The sequence below is a fragment of the Lissotriton helveticus genome, chromosome 2_2 (assembly GCF_964261635.1).
Source record: "Lissotriton helveticus chromosome 2_2, aLisHel1.1, whole genome shotgun sequence".
Lineage (NCBI taxonomy): Eukaryota > Metazoa > Chordata > Amphibia > Caudata > Salamandridae > Lissotriton > Lissotriton helveticus.
In genome coordinates this window covers 490,677,500-490,695,522 of record NC_136060.1, presented here as the reverse complement: position 1 = coordinate 490,695,522, position 18,023 = coordinate 490,677,500, and the positions used below count along the sequence as shown (strand labels likewise).

At 50.0% G+C, this 18,023-nt stretch overlaps 1 protein-coding gene across 1 annotated transcript in view; it reads right to left on the bottom strand.

Moving 5' to 3' along the window:
- LOC144821564 (dedicator of cytokinesis protein 2-like) overlaps positions 1–18,023 on the bottom strand; it is a 3,201,295-nt gene that overhangs the window by 2,891,243 nt on the left and 292,029 nt on the right. Inside the window, exons 5-6 of the mRNA XM_078678750.1 lie at positions 8,324–8,420; positions 1,571–1,719 (exon numbers count right to left, since the gene is read on the bottom strand). Of these exons, the coding sequence (XP_078534876.1) occupies positions 1,571–1,719; positions 8,324–8,420 (246 nt within the window). The remainder of the gene's footprint in view (positions 1–1,570; positions 1,720–8,323; positions 8,421–18,023) is intronic.

Here is an 18,023-nt window from a genome sequence, read left to right as displayed (position 1 = left end):
TCCTGCCCGGGTGCCTGTTTGCTTGAAAGAAATGTAAATGTGCACAACGAGTTAATCTGCAATTGTAAAGGGTGCTTGGAAGCCGATATTGTCTTTAATTGGAATCACTTGCAACTTCCTGATAACACATATGTATTCTTTTTGAGTGGTTTTGCAGGGAGGTACCAACTGAGCTGTAGAGTGTGTGCTTTTAAATTACAGTTATACAAAAAATTGCACCATGTACAGTTTAGGCATAACTAAAATCTATCAGCCTGATTCAGCAAAGTAAACTTAGACCAAAAGTCTAACTTTGACCAAAAGTCTAACTTTAGTAGTAGTAAAGTTAGACTTTAGGTCTAAACTTAGGGGCCCATTAGGATGGCGGGCGGATTGCCCCCACCAGGCTGGCGGTCCGCCAGCCTGGCAGGGGCAATCCGCCCACCATCCGCACCTATATTCCCCCCGCCATATTAGGATGGCGGGGGGGACATCGCGGTGGACGGAAAGACCATCCGCCGCTTTTCCGCCCCGGTCGCCTTGTGACCGGGGCGGAAAAGGTTTAATATGGTTGCGGTGTCTCATAGACACCGCCAGCCATATTATGATGGGCTGCTTTGGATGACTTTCCGCTGCGGCGATGCCGCCACGGAAAGGCATGCGGTCTTCACTCTGGGGGCCCCCTGCAGGCCCCCAGAGTGAAGGAGAGGTGGGGGGTGCACACGGGGGGTACCTGTGGTACCCCCCAGCATTTGCATAGACAAAGCGGCAGGCACCATGCGGTGCCTGCCGCTTTGTCAATGCAAATGCATTAATGCATTTTTAGCATTGTGGCGGGCGGTGCTGAGAGCACCGCCCGCCACAATGCTAAAAATGCAGGATGTGCCCGCCACTGTGGTGGGCACATCCTAATACCCCCATGGGACCCCCACCCTTATGGCGGGCGGTCCCAATCCCCGGTCCGCCCGTCATCCTAATAGGCCCCTTAGTCTTTTGGTCTAAGTTTACTTTTGTGAATCAGGCCCTATATTTTGAAAGCCTTTTTTTATCTTAAACTTTTTTACGCATTTTATAGCAGCCTATCTACCACTGTGTGTAAGGCAAGTTTCAAATAATGGCCTACATATTCTCAGTGCTTTCTAGCACAGGCTGGGACCTTGTAGCACTAAACATACACATGTCACTATTCTCCACTGCTCCAACCAGGATTCAATTCTGTGGTTCTCTGTTTACAGACACAGAACTCTGCAGTGTGTTAACTAATGGAGGTGTAATAGTATATGCTAGTGCATATTGCTTGCATTTATTTTTAGTTTAAGCTCAGTTTATTTATTTATATGTAGTTATCTGCAGGTGAAAGACTGAAAAAAGTTACAGAATGTTTGTTTTTTTTGGCCTCGCCTTTGACCCTGCCCCCACGCTCGCCCACCCCGCCCCCGGTGCCCACAGCATTACAGTTCACATATTTTGTTTAATGCCCTTTCACCACTGCTCCTACTGTGCTACCCCTGACCTCAGGGTTTGTCCCTCACTGTGTCTCTCTGAGAGGCTACCCCCTGCCTCCGGTGCTCAGGGTCGCACTTCCTCTTACTTGTTCCCATAATCCACCTTGGTGGTGACTTCCCGCTTCAGCTCCAGGAGCTCGTCTTTGGGAAGGGTTCCCGACAGGAGCTGGGATCTCCGCTCCATGAGCTCACACATCATCATTCGAACCTGCGAATATTTCTCCTTCTGTCCCATCTGCAAGAAAAGAAACATCATGAAATAAGCATCCTTTGGCCCGGCGGGCTTTATTGTGATATCAGTCATTCGTGATTAGGTGAGTGAGTGAGAGACAGACTGAGGGTCGGATTCACAAAGGGCCTCCGCACTTGTGGTTGAGGTGCCACAGACGTGGGCAGTCTCCGCACTCTAGGTGGAATCGCCGTTAGGCGAATTCTCACTGCAGAGACTCCGCCCCGAGAGCAGAGAATTCCCCTCCAGTGCGGGTCCTCCCCCTGCAGTGCAGGTCCTCCCCTCAATCAATCAATCAGGTCATTTGTAGAGCGCACTACTCACCCGTAGGGCCTCAAGGCGCTCCAGTGTGGGGCCTCGCCCCCTCCAGTGCGGGGCCTACCCCTGCAGTGCGGGGCCTACCCCTGCAGTGCAGGTCCTCCCCTCCAGTGTGGGGCCTCCCCCTCCAGTGCGGGGCCTCCCCCTCCAGTGCAGGTCCTCCCCCTGCAGTGCAGGTCCTCCCCTCCAGTGTGGGGCCTCGCCCCCTCCAGTGCGGGGCCTCCCTCTCCAGTGCGGGGCATCCCCTCCAGTGCGGGTCCTCCCTCTCCAGTGTGGGGCCTCCCCCTCCAGTGCGAGGCCTCCCCTCCAGCGCGGGGCCTCCCTCTCCAGTGTGGGGCCTCCCCCTCCAGTGCGAGGCCTCCCCTCCAGCGCGGGGCCTCCCCCTCCAGTGTGGGGCCTCCCGCTCCAGCGCGGGGCCTCCCCCTCCAGTGTGGGGCCTCCCCCTCCAGTGTGGGGCCTCCCCTCCAGCGCGGGGCCTCCCTCTCCAGTGCGGGGCCTCCTCCTCCAGTGCGGGGCCTCCCCCTCCAGTGTGGGGCCTCCCCCTCCAGTGTGGGGCCTTCCCCTCCAGTGTGGGGCCTCCCCCTCCAGTGCGGGGCCTCCCCCTCCAATGTGGGGCCTCCACCTCCAGTGTGGGGGCCTCCCCCTCCAGTGCGGGGCCTCCCCCTCCAGTGCAGGTCCTCCCCCTGCAGTGCGTGGCCTCCCCTCCAGTGCGGGCCTCCCCCTTCAGTGTGGGGCCTCCCCCTCCAGCGCGGGGCCTCCCCCTCCAGTGCGGGCCTCCCCTTCCAGTGCGGGCCTCCCCCTTCAGTGTGGGGCCTCCCCTTCCAGTGCGGGCCTCCCCCTTCAGTGTGGGGCCTCCCCCTCCAGTGCGGGCCTCCCCCTTCAGTGTGGGGCCTCCCCTTCCAGTGTGAGGCCTCCCCCTCCAGTGTGGGGCCTCCCCTCCAGTGGGGGGCCTCCCCCTCCAGTGGGGGGCCTCCCCCTCCAGTGTGGGGCCTCCCCCTGCAAGGAGGGGCAGTTTCTTGGTGCAGGTTTGTGAGTGCTGAGTGATGCTCTGATGGTTTGGTGGGTGAGTGAGTTATGCCAGTGAGTGGAAGGTGATGTTTAGGTGAGTGAGCGTAGCAGGTAGGGAAGTAGTAAATGTGAGGGATATTCACAAACTGCATGTTGTAGGACTACAAAACATACTCCCAAATGCTATTCACAAACCCACATTCGGAGTTTACGCCTCCACCCCTTCTATCTTTTTATGTGCAGAGATCTCTGCCCCAGCTGTGGCGTCTCTTCACTTGTAAGTATATGATTTAGTATTAAATGTGGGAGGGACACAGGGGAGTGGCTGGAACATCAGGAATATTTACTAATAAAGGGGAGGGGATTAGAGAGGGACGTGGACCCATCCACAAAAGAGCAAGCACATTGCTATTTACAAACGGCACTCCAGTAGGTACTACAGCCCCCCTACTTTCTCGCAGAAACATAAAATGCCATTATGAGTACCATTTTATGTTACTGCTTCTCGGACTGCAAGAAAGCAGAAGGGTTTGGTTGGGAGTTTGCAGACCTGCTCCAGGCAGGGGAGGAGTGGCTTGCCCACTGTTGTGGGCGCTGACTGGGGCCGACCAAACCAGTCATGCACACTCTCCGTTTTCTCTATTTAGGCTGCATGCAGCCTGTATGGATAAAACGGCCTAACCATAGACGCCTGCGCGGGCGGCGGCCCAGCCAATCACAACACTGCCATTGAAGCGTTGTGATTGGCTTAGGGGAGGGGAGGGAGGCTGCCTGCTTGGCTGATTCCTGTATGGAGAGGACGCGGAACAACGCAAGACCGGAGCAGAGCGGGCCACGTAGGTAAGTTACAGCATTAGATTGGGAAGGCGGGCAGTTGGGCATTGGCCGATGGGCCAGTGCCTAATGGTCACCAGTGGGCCAGGTTTTCTCAAGTGGCCCAGATTTTGTCAAGTGTCCCACTGAGCCTTATTGTCTTCCCCACCAGGCCCCTGTAAGTGGGAGTGGGGGGGTGGGGGCAGCTTCATGAGCAAGGAGGCTCTGAGGGGGGTTGCTTTCAGCAGCGTCGCTAAGCCAATTTGGTTCTGTCCGCTGCAAACTTCATCATGGCCCTGCTGGGGCCGGCGCAGACGCCCAGAAGCAATGTCCCACTGCCCTGCTGTGGGCCATTATCACCTCGGCTCCCCTGGAGCAGCAGCAGCTATGTGCTTTTCTTCACCCCTCCCCTGCCAGGCCATCACCCTGAGGCAACAGTTGACTAGGCTGGGGTGAGTAAGGGAATGGCATTGCGGAGAGGGCCTGTTGTTGGCACCTCAGCTACAGTGTCTTTCATGCCTTGGTGATGGGGGGTGTGGGGACTGGGAACCAGAACCGGCCCTGGCAAAGTGCCCGGCCAGCCACCCCTCCCCACTCGCACTCGGGGAGGGGGGGGGGGGGGGGTTGGAGGTGCCACCGAGCTCTTTGCCGGGCCGGTTTTCGGACGATTTTGGTACAGGGCCGATTTTGCAGCAATGCTGCAGTAACGGCCCTGTAACAAAAACGCCCCCCAGGGGCACAAAAACGGCACCCACCTGTGCGGCGCACCGGGGGATTGCTCGGTGCCCACTATGGCCAGTCCGGCCTGGGGTGTATGTTTGCTTAAACCTCGCTGTGAAGCGCCTTTTCCAGAGCGGGACATTTAGATCATTTAATGTTAGGGTCTGAGCTGCTGAATGTGAACCTATGTAAATAGGTTCAAGTCCCAGCCTCACCTCAACATCCTGTGATTCTGGGCAAATGACTTAATTGCGCAAGGCCTAAAATAAAAATTAATATGATCTTCTGTAATGTAACTAGTGCTCATATAATTGCGCCATTTGGCCGCAATTGTATGAACTACAGAAAAAAACATAACCTGTTTGCTCAATTTTTAAGAATCTGCAAAGGCTGGAACTTAATAATGAGAAAGGATTCTTTATTAAACAATTTAAAAAAAGTCTGGATTTCTTCTTAACATGGCTTTTCTTCCTTTGTTTAGTTTTAACCATCAGTCACGGATCATTAGAAAAGCTTTAGACCACATTTTAAACTGCTTTCACCTTACGTTTACTGTTCAAACTTTAAAATACATATCGATCCGGGGAGAAAATACCAGCTTTAGGTGTTTTTCTTCATTTTTGGACTGGCAAGGCATTAAAATACTGGTAATGCTGGTTAAAAAAGCGGCCAGGTGGCAACATAGCCATATCAGGAGTTGTGGCGTTTCGGCCACTTTATTTCACTTCACCTGCCAAAATGTAGTGCTTCTAGTTTTCACCAATGTTTCTGGCTCTATGAGCTTTAAAATACATAATTTATCAAACATTTCTCTAAACATTAGCCAGATGAGACTAGCCAAATGCTGTTTTGTGAAGGGGCGTGATCCAGGAATGTGGGCCACTTTTTTGGGAGTGCCCGGGCCGAATTGTGATCCCTGCTAAGTTATATATATATTTTTTAAATTTATTTAAAATTACCCCCCGCACGACTCCCTCCACAAACAACCTCCCGCCCTCCCACCCTCGAGTCATGCTGACCGCAACTGCTATTAAAGGGAAAAAAAAATGTCATCAAACGATGAAGTCTCCGCTCGCCCAAAAAGCTTACAGCCCGGAAGTAATCTGGTGATTTTCACTGCACTGTGGCCGAGCACAGACAGACAGACAGACAGCTGGAACTAAAAACGGAACGTGTAATGTATTCCTGAGCTGGAGAAAGCTCTTAATCCAGAGTCTTGCTTCTTTACTCTATCACTGCAGGCGCTGAGAGATGCCCTTCGGGACAATGGGGCATATTATCAAGGGGGGGCGATAGACAATTATCGCCGATTTAGCAGCCGTTTTCGGCCGCTAAGCGGCAATAATTCTATCGCTCTATTAGCAAGCTGTCGCTAACTGATGTTAGCGACAGCTTTTAGGCGATAGCGAGCGGTTTGGGGCCCGCTTTGCATGTCAGCGATGTTTATCGCTAATGACATGCAAAGTGGGCGTACCCAACCCGTTAGCGACTGAAATCAGTCGATAACGTCGCTATCGCCTATTAACAAGGCAGGCGTAGCATTGGAAATATTCGCGCTAAGCGCGAATATCTCCAAAAACTAACGCCTGCTCAAACCAGTTCTTAGCCATGTTATCCAATGGGAGGTGGATAACATAGCTAAGAGCATTTTGTCGCTAATGCGTGAATATCACTGTATTCTCAGTGATATTCACGCTATCGCCGGAAAATGTATCACTTTTTAGAGATAAACGTTGCTAATAGCACGTTATCTCAGCGATATTTTCCGGCGATGCTTAGCGATAAAAAATTCATTCCTAAGCCTAGTTAGCGATAAATATCGCTGATCGTTGGTAATATGCCCCAATGTTCTTCTCTGGCTGCCGCCTGCAGCATCAAAGCGGGGCTTGGGGGAGGGCCTTCCGGTCTACGCGCGCAGGCCTTCTTGGAATGTGCTTTGCCACTTCCTGCACGAGTAGCCCATGTTCAATGGAACAGTTTGCATGTGGAATAAGAACATATGTATGTGTTGTGGGGGAATTCTGTCTGATCCTGAGGTCCTTTATCTTCTGAAAAGAGGGGAGTTAAAAACAGGGGTTACCAGCAACAAGAACTGCCATGAATCTAACTGCTCGAGCCAACGCTATTGAACTACACACAGTTCCCATGAAGAGCATTCAATTCCGTCACTTTGTAGCTCATGTTGCTACTGGAATTGACCAACCATGTACAGTACTGTATTAACCAAGACTCACCACGCACTTCTGAAGAATTATATTAAAAGATAATTTGGCGTTCATACGTTTACCCGCAATGTTGTATGTACGTGGTACTTTTTTTTCCACTTTTTATTCTGGAGGTGGCCTGGCTGTGGGTATACTGAGAGCCACCAGATTTGGTGACGCTGTCTGCAAGGTTAGCGGGGGTGCTAGCCGTGATGGCTTTGTAAATGATGCAGCTGGTTTTAAGGATGATGTTAGTGATCAGAAGGAGCCAATGGGGTTCCATCGGGATGTGGGTGAGATCATCATATTCCTTCTGGTTCAGGATGAGACATGTCACAACCCTGAGGATGCTCTTAAAGGGTGTGACTGTGGAGTCCAGAAGGACAGGGTGAAGGGCAATACCACCATCCAGATGCAATAGTACCAGGGACTGAACAGCAGTTCTACAGCTGCTTTCTGGTAGAAGTGGGTTCACTTCTTTAGAAGAGAGAGCTGGTACCAGTCTGTATTTATATTTTTCCAGTTTGTTTTTTAAGGCTGAGGTCAGAGCCCAGCGTGGGTGCCAGTGGATTGGCATTCAATGAAAGCTGAGGCTTGAAGACTTTCTTGCTTGTTGTTCTTGGCAAAAACGGGATTCCTGTCTTGTTGGGTTGAGCTTCTGGCAAGTGCTGGACGTCCTGGTCTATGTAAGCGGCAGGCAGTGCTGGGGGCATAAGACGTCAGAAGCAGAGGAGACTTTCAGTTAGGGTTGTGAATTATTGGTGCATTGGTGAATCTTGATGCTGTTATCTGTAAGTAGAGCCCTCAGCGGCTCCATGCAGAGGCTAAAGATGACAGTAGACGGCATCGAACCCTGGGGAAGCCTTAGCTGATAGGAAACATTTGGGAACTGGAGGTGCTCATGTGAACACACTGGCTTCAATTGGGAAACTTGGAGGAGAACCAGTGAAGGAACCTGTCAGTGAATCCCATTCGAGGAGACCCCAGGGTGTGGCTGAGAGCCAGAGTTTCCATTGCGCCGAAGGCAGCTGAGATGTTTAGTTATATCAAGAGGTAGGATCATCTTCATTTGTGATCAGGACTGCATCGTCTATGACGTGTAAGGTAGTTTTACCCATGCTGCGGCGTCGTCTGAAGACAGATTTGTCGTCATGCAGGAGGTGGATAGCATTCAAGTTGAGCATAGACTGTCTTTCAATGAACATGCTGATAAAGGATAGGTGAGTGATGGGCCAGCAGTTTGCGAAGGTATCAGGGTCTAATTTACTTTTTTTAAGAGTGGATGAATCTGGACTGTCTTGAGCGCTTCAGGGAAGATGCCTTGAGTGAGGGAGACATTGACAACGGTGAGAGAGTGTCTCCCAAGAGAGCTCTAAGGAAGGACAAGGGCGAGACAACATCTTCATAGGAATGTTTTGCTAGTTTTGAGGGGTTCTTTGACTTTGCTTCAATTTGGAATGAAAAAATGCTAAAACTGACAAAATGCTATTTTCATGAGCCTATTCTGTTGAACTAAGTGCACGGCAGGGTGCAGAAGTCTTGCTTACCACATACAGCTGCTTCCAGATGCAGGCCCACTCCCGCAGTGTGGTGGTGATCTCCTGCACCATCGGCATCTCCAAGCACACAATGCTCTCCTCCATCCTGTGGAAGACAGAACATCTATGTTATACAAACTGGTACATCAACAGGAAGGCCAACTAGAAGAAGTAATTTTAAGACGGTGAGGGCCCGATGTAGGTAAATCTGATTTACCGACTCTAGAATACCGAATTGTACCGATTCGGTATTCTAGATTCGGTAAATCAGATGTAGGAAAAAAATTCGGTAATTTTGACCGAATCTGTATGATTCTGTAATTACCAAATCGGTATTTACCGATTCGGTAATTGTCATTGATTTCTTTGGGCCGTGAGGCCCATAGGAATCAATGTCAATTACCGCATCGGTAAATACCGATTCGGTAAAATTACCGAATGTGCAAGGGGGACAGGGTGTCACTTTGACACCCTGTTGCACCCCTGATTCTGGCTTGTGTGCAATGTGACACACATACATGGCCTAAGGTGTACATGCACAGATGTACATGTACACAGGAATTAGTTATTTACCATGACATAATATGTCATGGTAAATAACAAATTTTTAAGGGCCGGTGGCACTGTTTTCAGTGCCACCTACATCACAAATTTGCGATTCGGTAAATTTACCGATTCGATAATTTACAGAATCGGTAAATTTACAGAATCTGTAAATATACCGAATCGGTAAATTTAAGGCCCCCTACATCAGAAACTCCAAATACCGATCGGTAACGGCCGAAATCGGCCGTTACCGACCGGTATTTGGCCTCCTACATCTGGCCCTTAGTTCCATATACTTGAGAGGTTTCAGCTATTAACACATGTAGCAACCCACCAGGGCCGATATTATGTACAATGCGTGTTTTCATTCTATGCGCCGAGCGCACCTATTAAAAGGTGCCCCAAGCGCAAACAATGATAATGTGCACTATAGCTGCAAATTTGTGCGTCCCTATGCACAGTGCATTCCACTGAAAAAAACAGGAGCAGCTGCTTTACAGCCGCACCGTGTTTCACAGTGCAGGCGGCAACACACCTGCTCTTTTAAAGGGGAATAGAGATTCCCTCGCAGGTGGGTGCAGACAGTGACTTCCACCACCTGCAAGGGGATGTCTGGGGTGTCCATAGGATCCCTTTTACCCCCGCCAGAGGGCTGCTCTGAGGAGGTGCACTCACAGTGCATCACCTTTTAGATGGTGCATTTCAGTGCGCCTCCAGCTTCTTTGCCTTTGCACCTGTATCTGTAATATGACGCAGGCACATAGGCAAAGGGATTCCCTCATTTGGATGGGGCACTCCCCATGCAAATGAGTACACACCCCCTGAAGATAGAGCTGGCATCTTATGTGCACCAAAACTATTAGTATAACAGAAGGGATTGCACAAGTGTCAGCGGCCCCTTCTGCAATGACAAAGTGCCCCAGGGGCAAGGAAAACAGATGCAAATGTCCACTGTGCCCCAGGGGTTCTTCGTGTAAAATGGCCACATAAGCTTTTGTTCTGCGCTCAGCGCAGTGCTTAATTTGGCTGGTGGTTTCCAGTGCTCAATGCCGGCATTTAATTGTCAATCCTGGCACTTATGACAGTCTGCACATGGTGGCTCTGACTGTCATATTGAGAGAAGAGCACAACAACATGTGCTTCTTAAATAATTGTACACTAAAAATGACTAATACCTGCTGCCCAATCAATCAATCAGTTCATTTGTAGAGCGCACTATTTAGCCGTGAGGGTCTCAAGGCGCTGGGGGGGAAGGCCGGGGTGCTGCTACTGCTCGAACAGCCAGGTCTTGAGGAGCCTCCTGAAGGCCAGCAGGTCCTGGGTCTGTCGTAGGCGGATGGGGAGGGTGTTCCAGGTTTTTGTGGTGAGGTGGGAGAACGATCTGCCACCGGCAGTGATTCGACAGATGCGGGGGACGGTGGTGAAGTCAGCACAGCAAAGCTGGCGGTTCGGGGTGTAGAAGGGGAGTCGTTCATTGAGGTACGCTGGTCCGGTGTTGTGGAGTGCTTTGTGAGCGTGGGTGAGGAGCTTGAAGGTGATCCTCTTGTTGACGGGGAACCAGTGCAGGTCTTTCAGGTGGGCTGTGATGTGGCTGTGGCGGGGGATGTCGAGGATGAGGCGTGCAGAGGTGTTCTGTATGCCTTGGAGCTGTTTCTGGAGTTTGGCTGAGGTGCCTGTGTAAAGAGCATTGCCGTAGTCCAGTCTGCTGCTGACGAGGGCCTGGGTGACCGTCCTTCTGGTTCCGGTGGGGATTCATCTGTAGGTCTTGCGGAGCATGCGGAGGGTGTTGAAGCAGGAGGAGGATACTGCGCTTACCTGCTGGGTCATTGACAACGCGGAGTCCAGGATGACTCACAGGTTGCGTGCATGGTCAGTGGGCGTCGGTGCAGCTCCCAGTGTGGCGGGCCACCATAAGTCGTCCCAGGCAGAGGGTGTGGATCCGATGATGAGGACCTCCGTCTTGTCCGAGTTCAGTTTCAGGCGGCTGTTCATCATCCATTCGACAATGGCCTTCATCCCTTCATGGAGGTTGGATTTGGCGGTGGTGGTGGCCTTTGTGAGGGAGAGGATCAGCTGGGTGTCGTCGGCGTAGGAGATTATGTTGAGGTCGTGCGATTGTACGATATTGGTGAGCGGTGCCATGTAGACGTTGAAGAGTGTCAGGCTGAGGGATGATCCTTCAGGTACGCTGCAGATGATCTAAGACATTCTTATAGCTTTTGGGGAAGCAATTAGTCTGCATAGTCGCATTTCTAGGTGTGTGATAGTTGGTAGTTGTGTTACTATTATTGGCAGCTCTGGCAGGGGCAACAGGTGGTGCAAGCTGCAGTGGCCTCGTGACGAGGGCCCTGACACTTACATTTTTTACAAATTTAGCACTAGCTCAGCCCTTTCTTATCGGAGGCTCCAAACACCCTCTGGAAGAATTCCAACCCACTGCCACTCCATCCTCACCTCCCATCCTCCTGAGAAGCTTTGTGACAAGGCAACAGGACAGAGCAAAGGACCACAGAAGACAGGGCCCAAGAGATGTCACAAATGAGACCTGTCAGAGATGGGGCGCCTTGGCAGGACCCTGTGTTGTGCGCGTCCATCTGATCAATGGAAACAAATGTATCTACAGGTTGATATTTCCACTGCATTGACCGCTTGCATTGGCTTCCAGATTGTCTGGGGTTTTATAGGCATAGAAGTTGTCAGTATTGCCTCCCCATAGCATATGTGAGGCTGTATATGTAACATCCACACCTCAGTGGCTTTAAAGTAGGGTATTGTGCAATGCAAAACAACTGAACAAAGCATTGCTGTCTGATACTTGTGAGATGATGGGTAAGCTGCCTCAGCCTCCCTGCCCCCCCCCAGCAGGTGGACAGCTCAGTCATGGACTAACCCATGGGCAGCCGGGGATGTGTTGTTTGAGCCAGTGACATTAAAGCACACGTATTTATCAGCAACGCAATGACTATGAATGCACAGGCTGTTTACTAAAAATAACTAGCACTCTCATAAATAGGTTAAGATAATCCGATAATTAGAATTAAGAAAAAAAGTGAGGATTTGATGTTGGTGGCACTAGACGTTCAAGCGATGGTCAAGGATTTAGCCCTAAGCCCCATAATGGCAGGAACCCTACAGATCTCTTCATGTTGGGCTCACTCGAGGGGGGACACGAGCGGCAGCTCCAACATCTAAGAAGCGCCAGGAGGCAGGCCCCAGAAGATCTCTGTTCTATGGCGGTTGTATGATGTTACAACGCGATCTTTTAGATCGCGGTACATCACAACGCTTCTTTTACAATGCAAGTCGTTACAACGATTTGCGCTGTAGGGTGCTGGATTTAGAAATAGTAATATTTACTATTCCAACTCCAGCCTAGGTACAGTAGGGAAGGTGTTGGAATAGTAAATCTACTAGCCCTTAGTCTAGAGTGCCCTCCAGCGCAAGTCGTTGTAACGACTTGCGTTGTAAAAGACGCGTGGTAATGGCAGCGCGGTGTTTTGACCGCGTTGTGAAGGATGTTCCCCTCCATGGCTTAGCAGCCAGAAGATATCCGTCTGAAGGAGGAGCTAGACAGGGGTCCAACTCCAACAACAATGGACCAACACCAAGGTTAGTGATGCTGAAGACAGGCCACATCTGGACAGTTCTTCCAGGAGGCACTGGAGGAAGTGGTGTGGGTGGGAACAGAGCAGCAGATGGACCGGCCTCCTCCCAAGACAGGAAGGATCAAGAGAGCTCTGCACGTGGAGGTCCACTCCTGAACCTCTGCAACATCCGTCCCACTCTTGGAAAGTTCATCGATACTTCGGTGCTGGCTCTCACATGGTTCTCACGGGGGGACTGAGCTGTGCGATCGAGGCTCCTGGTAGGGTGTTCGCTGCTGCTAGACTGGCACATCTTCTAGGGCAGCAGAGTCTGCGCCAACATGGCCTCCTTTTCCTACTCTGTAATCTACGCAGTGTCGCTTCCTAGCTCTTGGGAGGAGCTGGTGACAGATGAAACATCTTGGGCAGAAGTGGACTTCAGTCTATCTAGGTCCATACCTAATGACTTGCTAATGAAGATGTCTGTGGGAAGGGTAGAAACAGAGGTAGGACTCAGCTTCTCAGAACTCATGTCCCCTTCTAACTCTTGGGAGGTGACCTGTGACCGATGACATATCCTAGGCAGATGTGGACTTCAGCTTGACTCGGTCCTTGTCTAATGACCTGCTAACGGAGGTGTTGGTGGAGAAGGGAGAAACAGAGGGAGGACTCAGATTTATAGAACTCATGTCCTTTCCAACTTCTTAGGAGGGGGCCGGTGACAGAACAAGGACTGCTCTTCTCATCTTGGGCAGAAGTGGGCTTTGCCCCTCTAGGTCCATACCTAATGACCTTCTAATGGAGATGTCTGTGGCGAGAGTAGAAATAGAGGTAGGACTCAGTTTCTCAAAACAGAGTTTCACCTTCTTGTACTCACATTAAAAGCTGAGGAAGTACACGGGCAGTGTCCGCCCCCCCACGAGGAAAATGAAACAGGGGACAGACCCAGGAAAGGTGTCGCCTTTAAAAATGGTTTCCAACAGACATGTAGGTTGGCTTGAACTGTGACCTCCCACTCTTTCACAGATTCCCTTTTGCAACTACTAACAGCATCTCTAGTAGAACTGTCCCAAATTTATCTAAACATTGAAAGTAGAATAGAAAGTTTGACATCAATCTTACTCCTGACTCGTAAACGCCCGTCTTACTCCTGACTATTAATTGATGTGCCATGGTTGTACTTCCTTTCATTTAGCTGAGTGAAAAGAAGAGGCAAAGGGGCGTCAATGCATTGTCTGCAGAGGTCAGACGTCTTCCCAAGAAGAGGTGGGAGGGACGGTGTCTACAGTAACAAATGCACACGTACATTGCTAGCATGGAAAGACCCACAACATATTTAACAACTTAGGGGCCGATTCCGATGCGGTTTGTAAGGCCTCCTAACAGCATTTGCTCTGTCCAAATCGGATTGGGAACGTGTATTTCCGACTGAATCGGAAAGGTTTCCGACTCACCGAGTACGATGCGAGTTAGGCGTTAGGAATATCCCAATCCGAACCCGAAGGCATTTTGAATGACCAAGCGGTATAGAGCAGAATCGTACGTCTCTATGGGCGCGTTTCCGAGCGACTGATTACGATGCTGAATTTGGACAGCCTTTCCGAATCGTGCTACCCACCTTGAATCAGCAGTTGGAATTAGACTTTGGGTGCCTGTGGTGGGCCCCCCTGCACCCGGAGTCTTCTCAATCGGGCCCGTGGAGGTACCCATGTGTCCCCCCTTACCAGCCATGCATAGTGTGGCAGGCACCAGGGAGCCCGCCACAGGCTGCCCGATTTTCCCCAGACACCCCTTTCTTCAATGGGAGCCTATGCATTCATTCGGAACATAGGCTCCCATTGTAGTCAATAAGAGTCCAACCAAATCGTATCAGGAAGCATTCGGATGCATCGTACTCGGTAGGTCGGACTCTCTTGATCCGAGTCGGTCGGAAATCATTACCAGACCGATTCAGTCGGGAAGATTTCCAAACCGCATCGGTATCATACCCTTAGAGTTGGAAATAATTTTCAAAACTTAAATGTATTCAATTTTCTGCTCTTTGAAGGTGAGGGGTACCCTGAGTGCTGAAGCACTCCTTATTGAGCAGTTTGAAATACTTTGTGTATACCATAACATTCTATAATATAGTATAACATACTCTAACAGAGCATAAAATACTGCAACATAGCATAACATAACATAAAATAACATAACATAACACATAACATAGCATAACATAGCACAACATAAAATAACATAGCATACCATAATACATAAAATAAACAAATCGAGTATTTGTAAAGCGCAAACTAATCATCCCTCAGGGTCTCAATGCGCTGGGGGCCGTCGGGGAGATTAAGTGAGCTATTGCCCAGAGTCAGATAATGCTGAGCTGAGCTACTGCCGCTGGTGGACATCAAACCGTGAGTCAGCCGCTCTGGCTGGACATGGCATGACAGGACATGACATAACATAACATTAAAAATAACGTAACATGACATAAAATATCATGACGTAGCATAACATAAAATAAAATAACATAAAATAACATAACTAACACAGAATGGAACAACGTGACATGACATAACATACCATAAAATAACATAAAATTGCTTGGAATGACATGGTATGTCACAACACGACATAACATAAAATATCATAACATGGCATAACATATAATAACATACCATAAAACAAGACAATATAATGTAAGCTAATATACCATAACATGACATGGAGTGAGATGGCATACCATGACATGATATAACATAATATAAAATTACATAACATGACACGAAAAAACATAACATAAAATAACATAACATGCCATGACATGAAATGATATGACATGACACAACATAATATAGCATAACATACAATAACATGGAATGACATGACATAACATAACATACCATACCATAACATGGCATGACATGACATAAAATAAGATAACATGACATGGCATTACACAACATGACTTCTTGCGGTAATGTGGGGATGAAATGTGCACTGTTACTCAAGGCACTATATGTCCAATACTCCAACAGTCTTGTTTGATTGTTTGCTCTAGTTCAGTTACTGGGTGAGTCCCCGCCACTGAAGACCGAGGGGGAGGGGGGCCTGGGGTTTGCTTGTACAACGAGTGTAAACAGGGACTTAAGTCCAGTTCATTGAACCAGGGCCCAGATGTGCCAGTCCTCGTGCAGCAGACGGCTCTGCCAAACATTGTGGCACTATGTGCAGGGGCGGCTCCTCCATTAGGACGGAGGAGCGTCGCCCCACTGCTTTCTCGCAGTGCAAGAAGCAGAAACATAAAATGGTATTTTAAATTCCATTTTATGTTTCTGCTTCTCACACTGTGAGAAAGCCGAAGGATATGCCTGGTTGGTGGCGGGTGGGTGGACAGGTCGGGGAGGAGTGAGCAGAATGGTATGCCTGATTGGGGGCGGCGGATGGGCGGGTTGGGGAGGAGTGGCTTGCCCAGTGCTGTGGGCCCTGACTGTTTGGTTGGCCCTCTGGGGCTGACCAAACGAGTCATGCGCACTCTGCCTTTTTCTACATAGAGAAAATGGCCTCTCCATAGGCGCCCAGCTGGGCACTGTCCCTGCCAATCACAATGGTGCCATTGCAGCGTTGTGATTGGCTTAGGGGAGGGTGGTTGCCTGTGGCTGCTTCCTGTTGGATAACTCGGGACCCGGCGAGGAGAGGAGGCTGGGCAGGACCTGGTAAGGTAAGTTTTTCAACATTTTAATTAACCACCTGCCTCTACCCCATCCTGAACCCGCTCGACCCCCCCCACCAATCCCCCCACCTATGAGTCATGGCGGCCGTGACTGGCTGTGTTGCGCAAAGGATAGAATATAGTGCCGCACCAGGTGGGTAGAGCCCCCTACTGATATACATCGAAAGGGCTTACACTATATGTGAGTATCCTTCGTGACACTAGGCGCTGTGCTGTTTGGCAAAGGGGAGCCAGTTGCGCCCAGCACAGGAGTTGAACTGGTGTCAGGATTTAGGACACAGCCAGGATTGGCTCTTTTAGTAGATCTGGTTTTGCACCAAAAACTGAGTTTTTGCACAAGCCTGCCCCACGGAGATGCCCCCACCGTGCCTACATTAGTGTGGGGGGGGGGGGGGTGCACAAAGAGGTTTGAGTGCACCTGGAGGGTCACTTTTCAGAGTACAAACACTATTACACCAGTACGTTGCTGCACTTGGCGATGCTTCGTGTCACACGAGCCCCGGTGCAATCCTTTCGTAATTCTGGGCCGAGCTGTCGGCTCTCACCATATATTAGGTTGTGGAATGTAAACAGGTAACGTAGAGTCCCGCACACGGCTCTTCCATACATGTGCTTCATCGGACTTCAGGTGTTCAATGTGCATACTGTCATGACCAGCTTGTATGTACATTGGGCAAGATTTACGAGTTCTGGCGCATCTCTGCAAATCAGCAGGGATGCGCCAGAACAGATGCGACACGCAATTCCCTCCCTGCGCCGCCTCAAATGCATTGCATTTACAATGCGACGCAACGTGGTGTAAGGCGTTAGGGCAGCGCATTGTTGGAGTCGTGTCGCAAGCCCGGCGCGGCTCCAGCAACGCTCAGGTGCGCCCTAAGCCTAACATGATGCGTCACTCCTTACGCCTGCTTCAAGCAGGCGCAGGGTATTGACGCAACATGGCCGTAAAAGTGACTCTGTGAAATCTTGTAGATTTCACTGCATCACTTTTACGAGGAGTTCCTGCGATGTAACACCCACCCTGCGCTGGAATGCCCACATTAAACCTAACGCAGGTTTCATGTGACGCAGGGGTTTACAACATGACACATCTCACTAGATGCATCACATTGTAAATAAGGCGCAATGTGGCGCATGCGCATTTGTCAGGAAGAAGTGGCGAAAAACTAGGAAGAGGGCGCCCCGGGACGCCGTATATCAGGTAAATCATTTAAATTAATTTTACAATGTTTTAAATCATTTGGAGGGCATTTACAAGAGGGCGGGAGGGCGGCGGGTGGCAGGCAACTTCAGGTAGTGTTGCCTACTACGCCTACTTTGCGAATCGCGAAGTAGGCAACACTACGTACACTCCGTGGACGGAGAGAAGCACTACGCCTACATGTTCTGGGGAACTTTGTGGGGCCCTGTTTCAGAGCCAACCTTTCTTGTGTTTAAAGACATTTCCCCTGTTAAGTAATGAGCCGAAGCGAAGAGAACAGATCACTAAAGAGGTGATGATGGGGAAGAAGGTAATTCGGTGGAGCGGGAGGTGTAAATCTAAGTTCGGTGAACTATGTTCATTTCTGGAAATGAACCGATGGCCCTCAGTGGAGAAGCTGTTCCTTAAGAGGAAAGGTCAGATTCATAATTCACCAGCGTGGGAGGAAACCTTTCCTGGCTGTAGTCTCCAGACTCCCAAGTAAGGAACATTAACTTAGAAATATTAAAGGGAGCATCCAGAGCAGAGAACAAATCCAGCCCAGCATCTTTAACAACCTCCAATGAGGAGCCTAGAATGCTGCTCTGTTCATTGACATCAGCTTGGGTTTGAGATGTTTTGTGACATCGTTCACCAATAAGCTCCTTTAAGTTT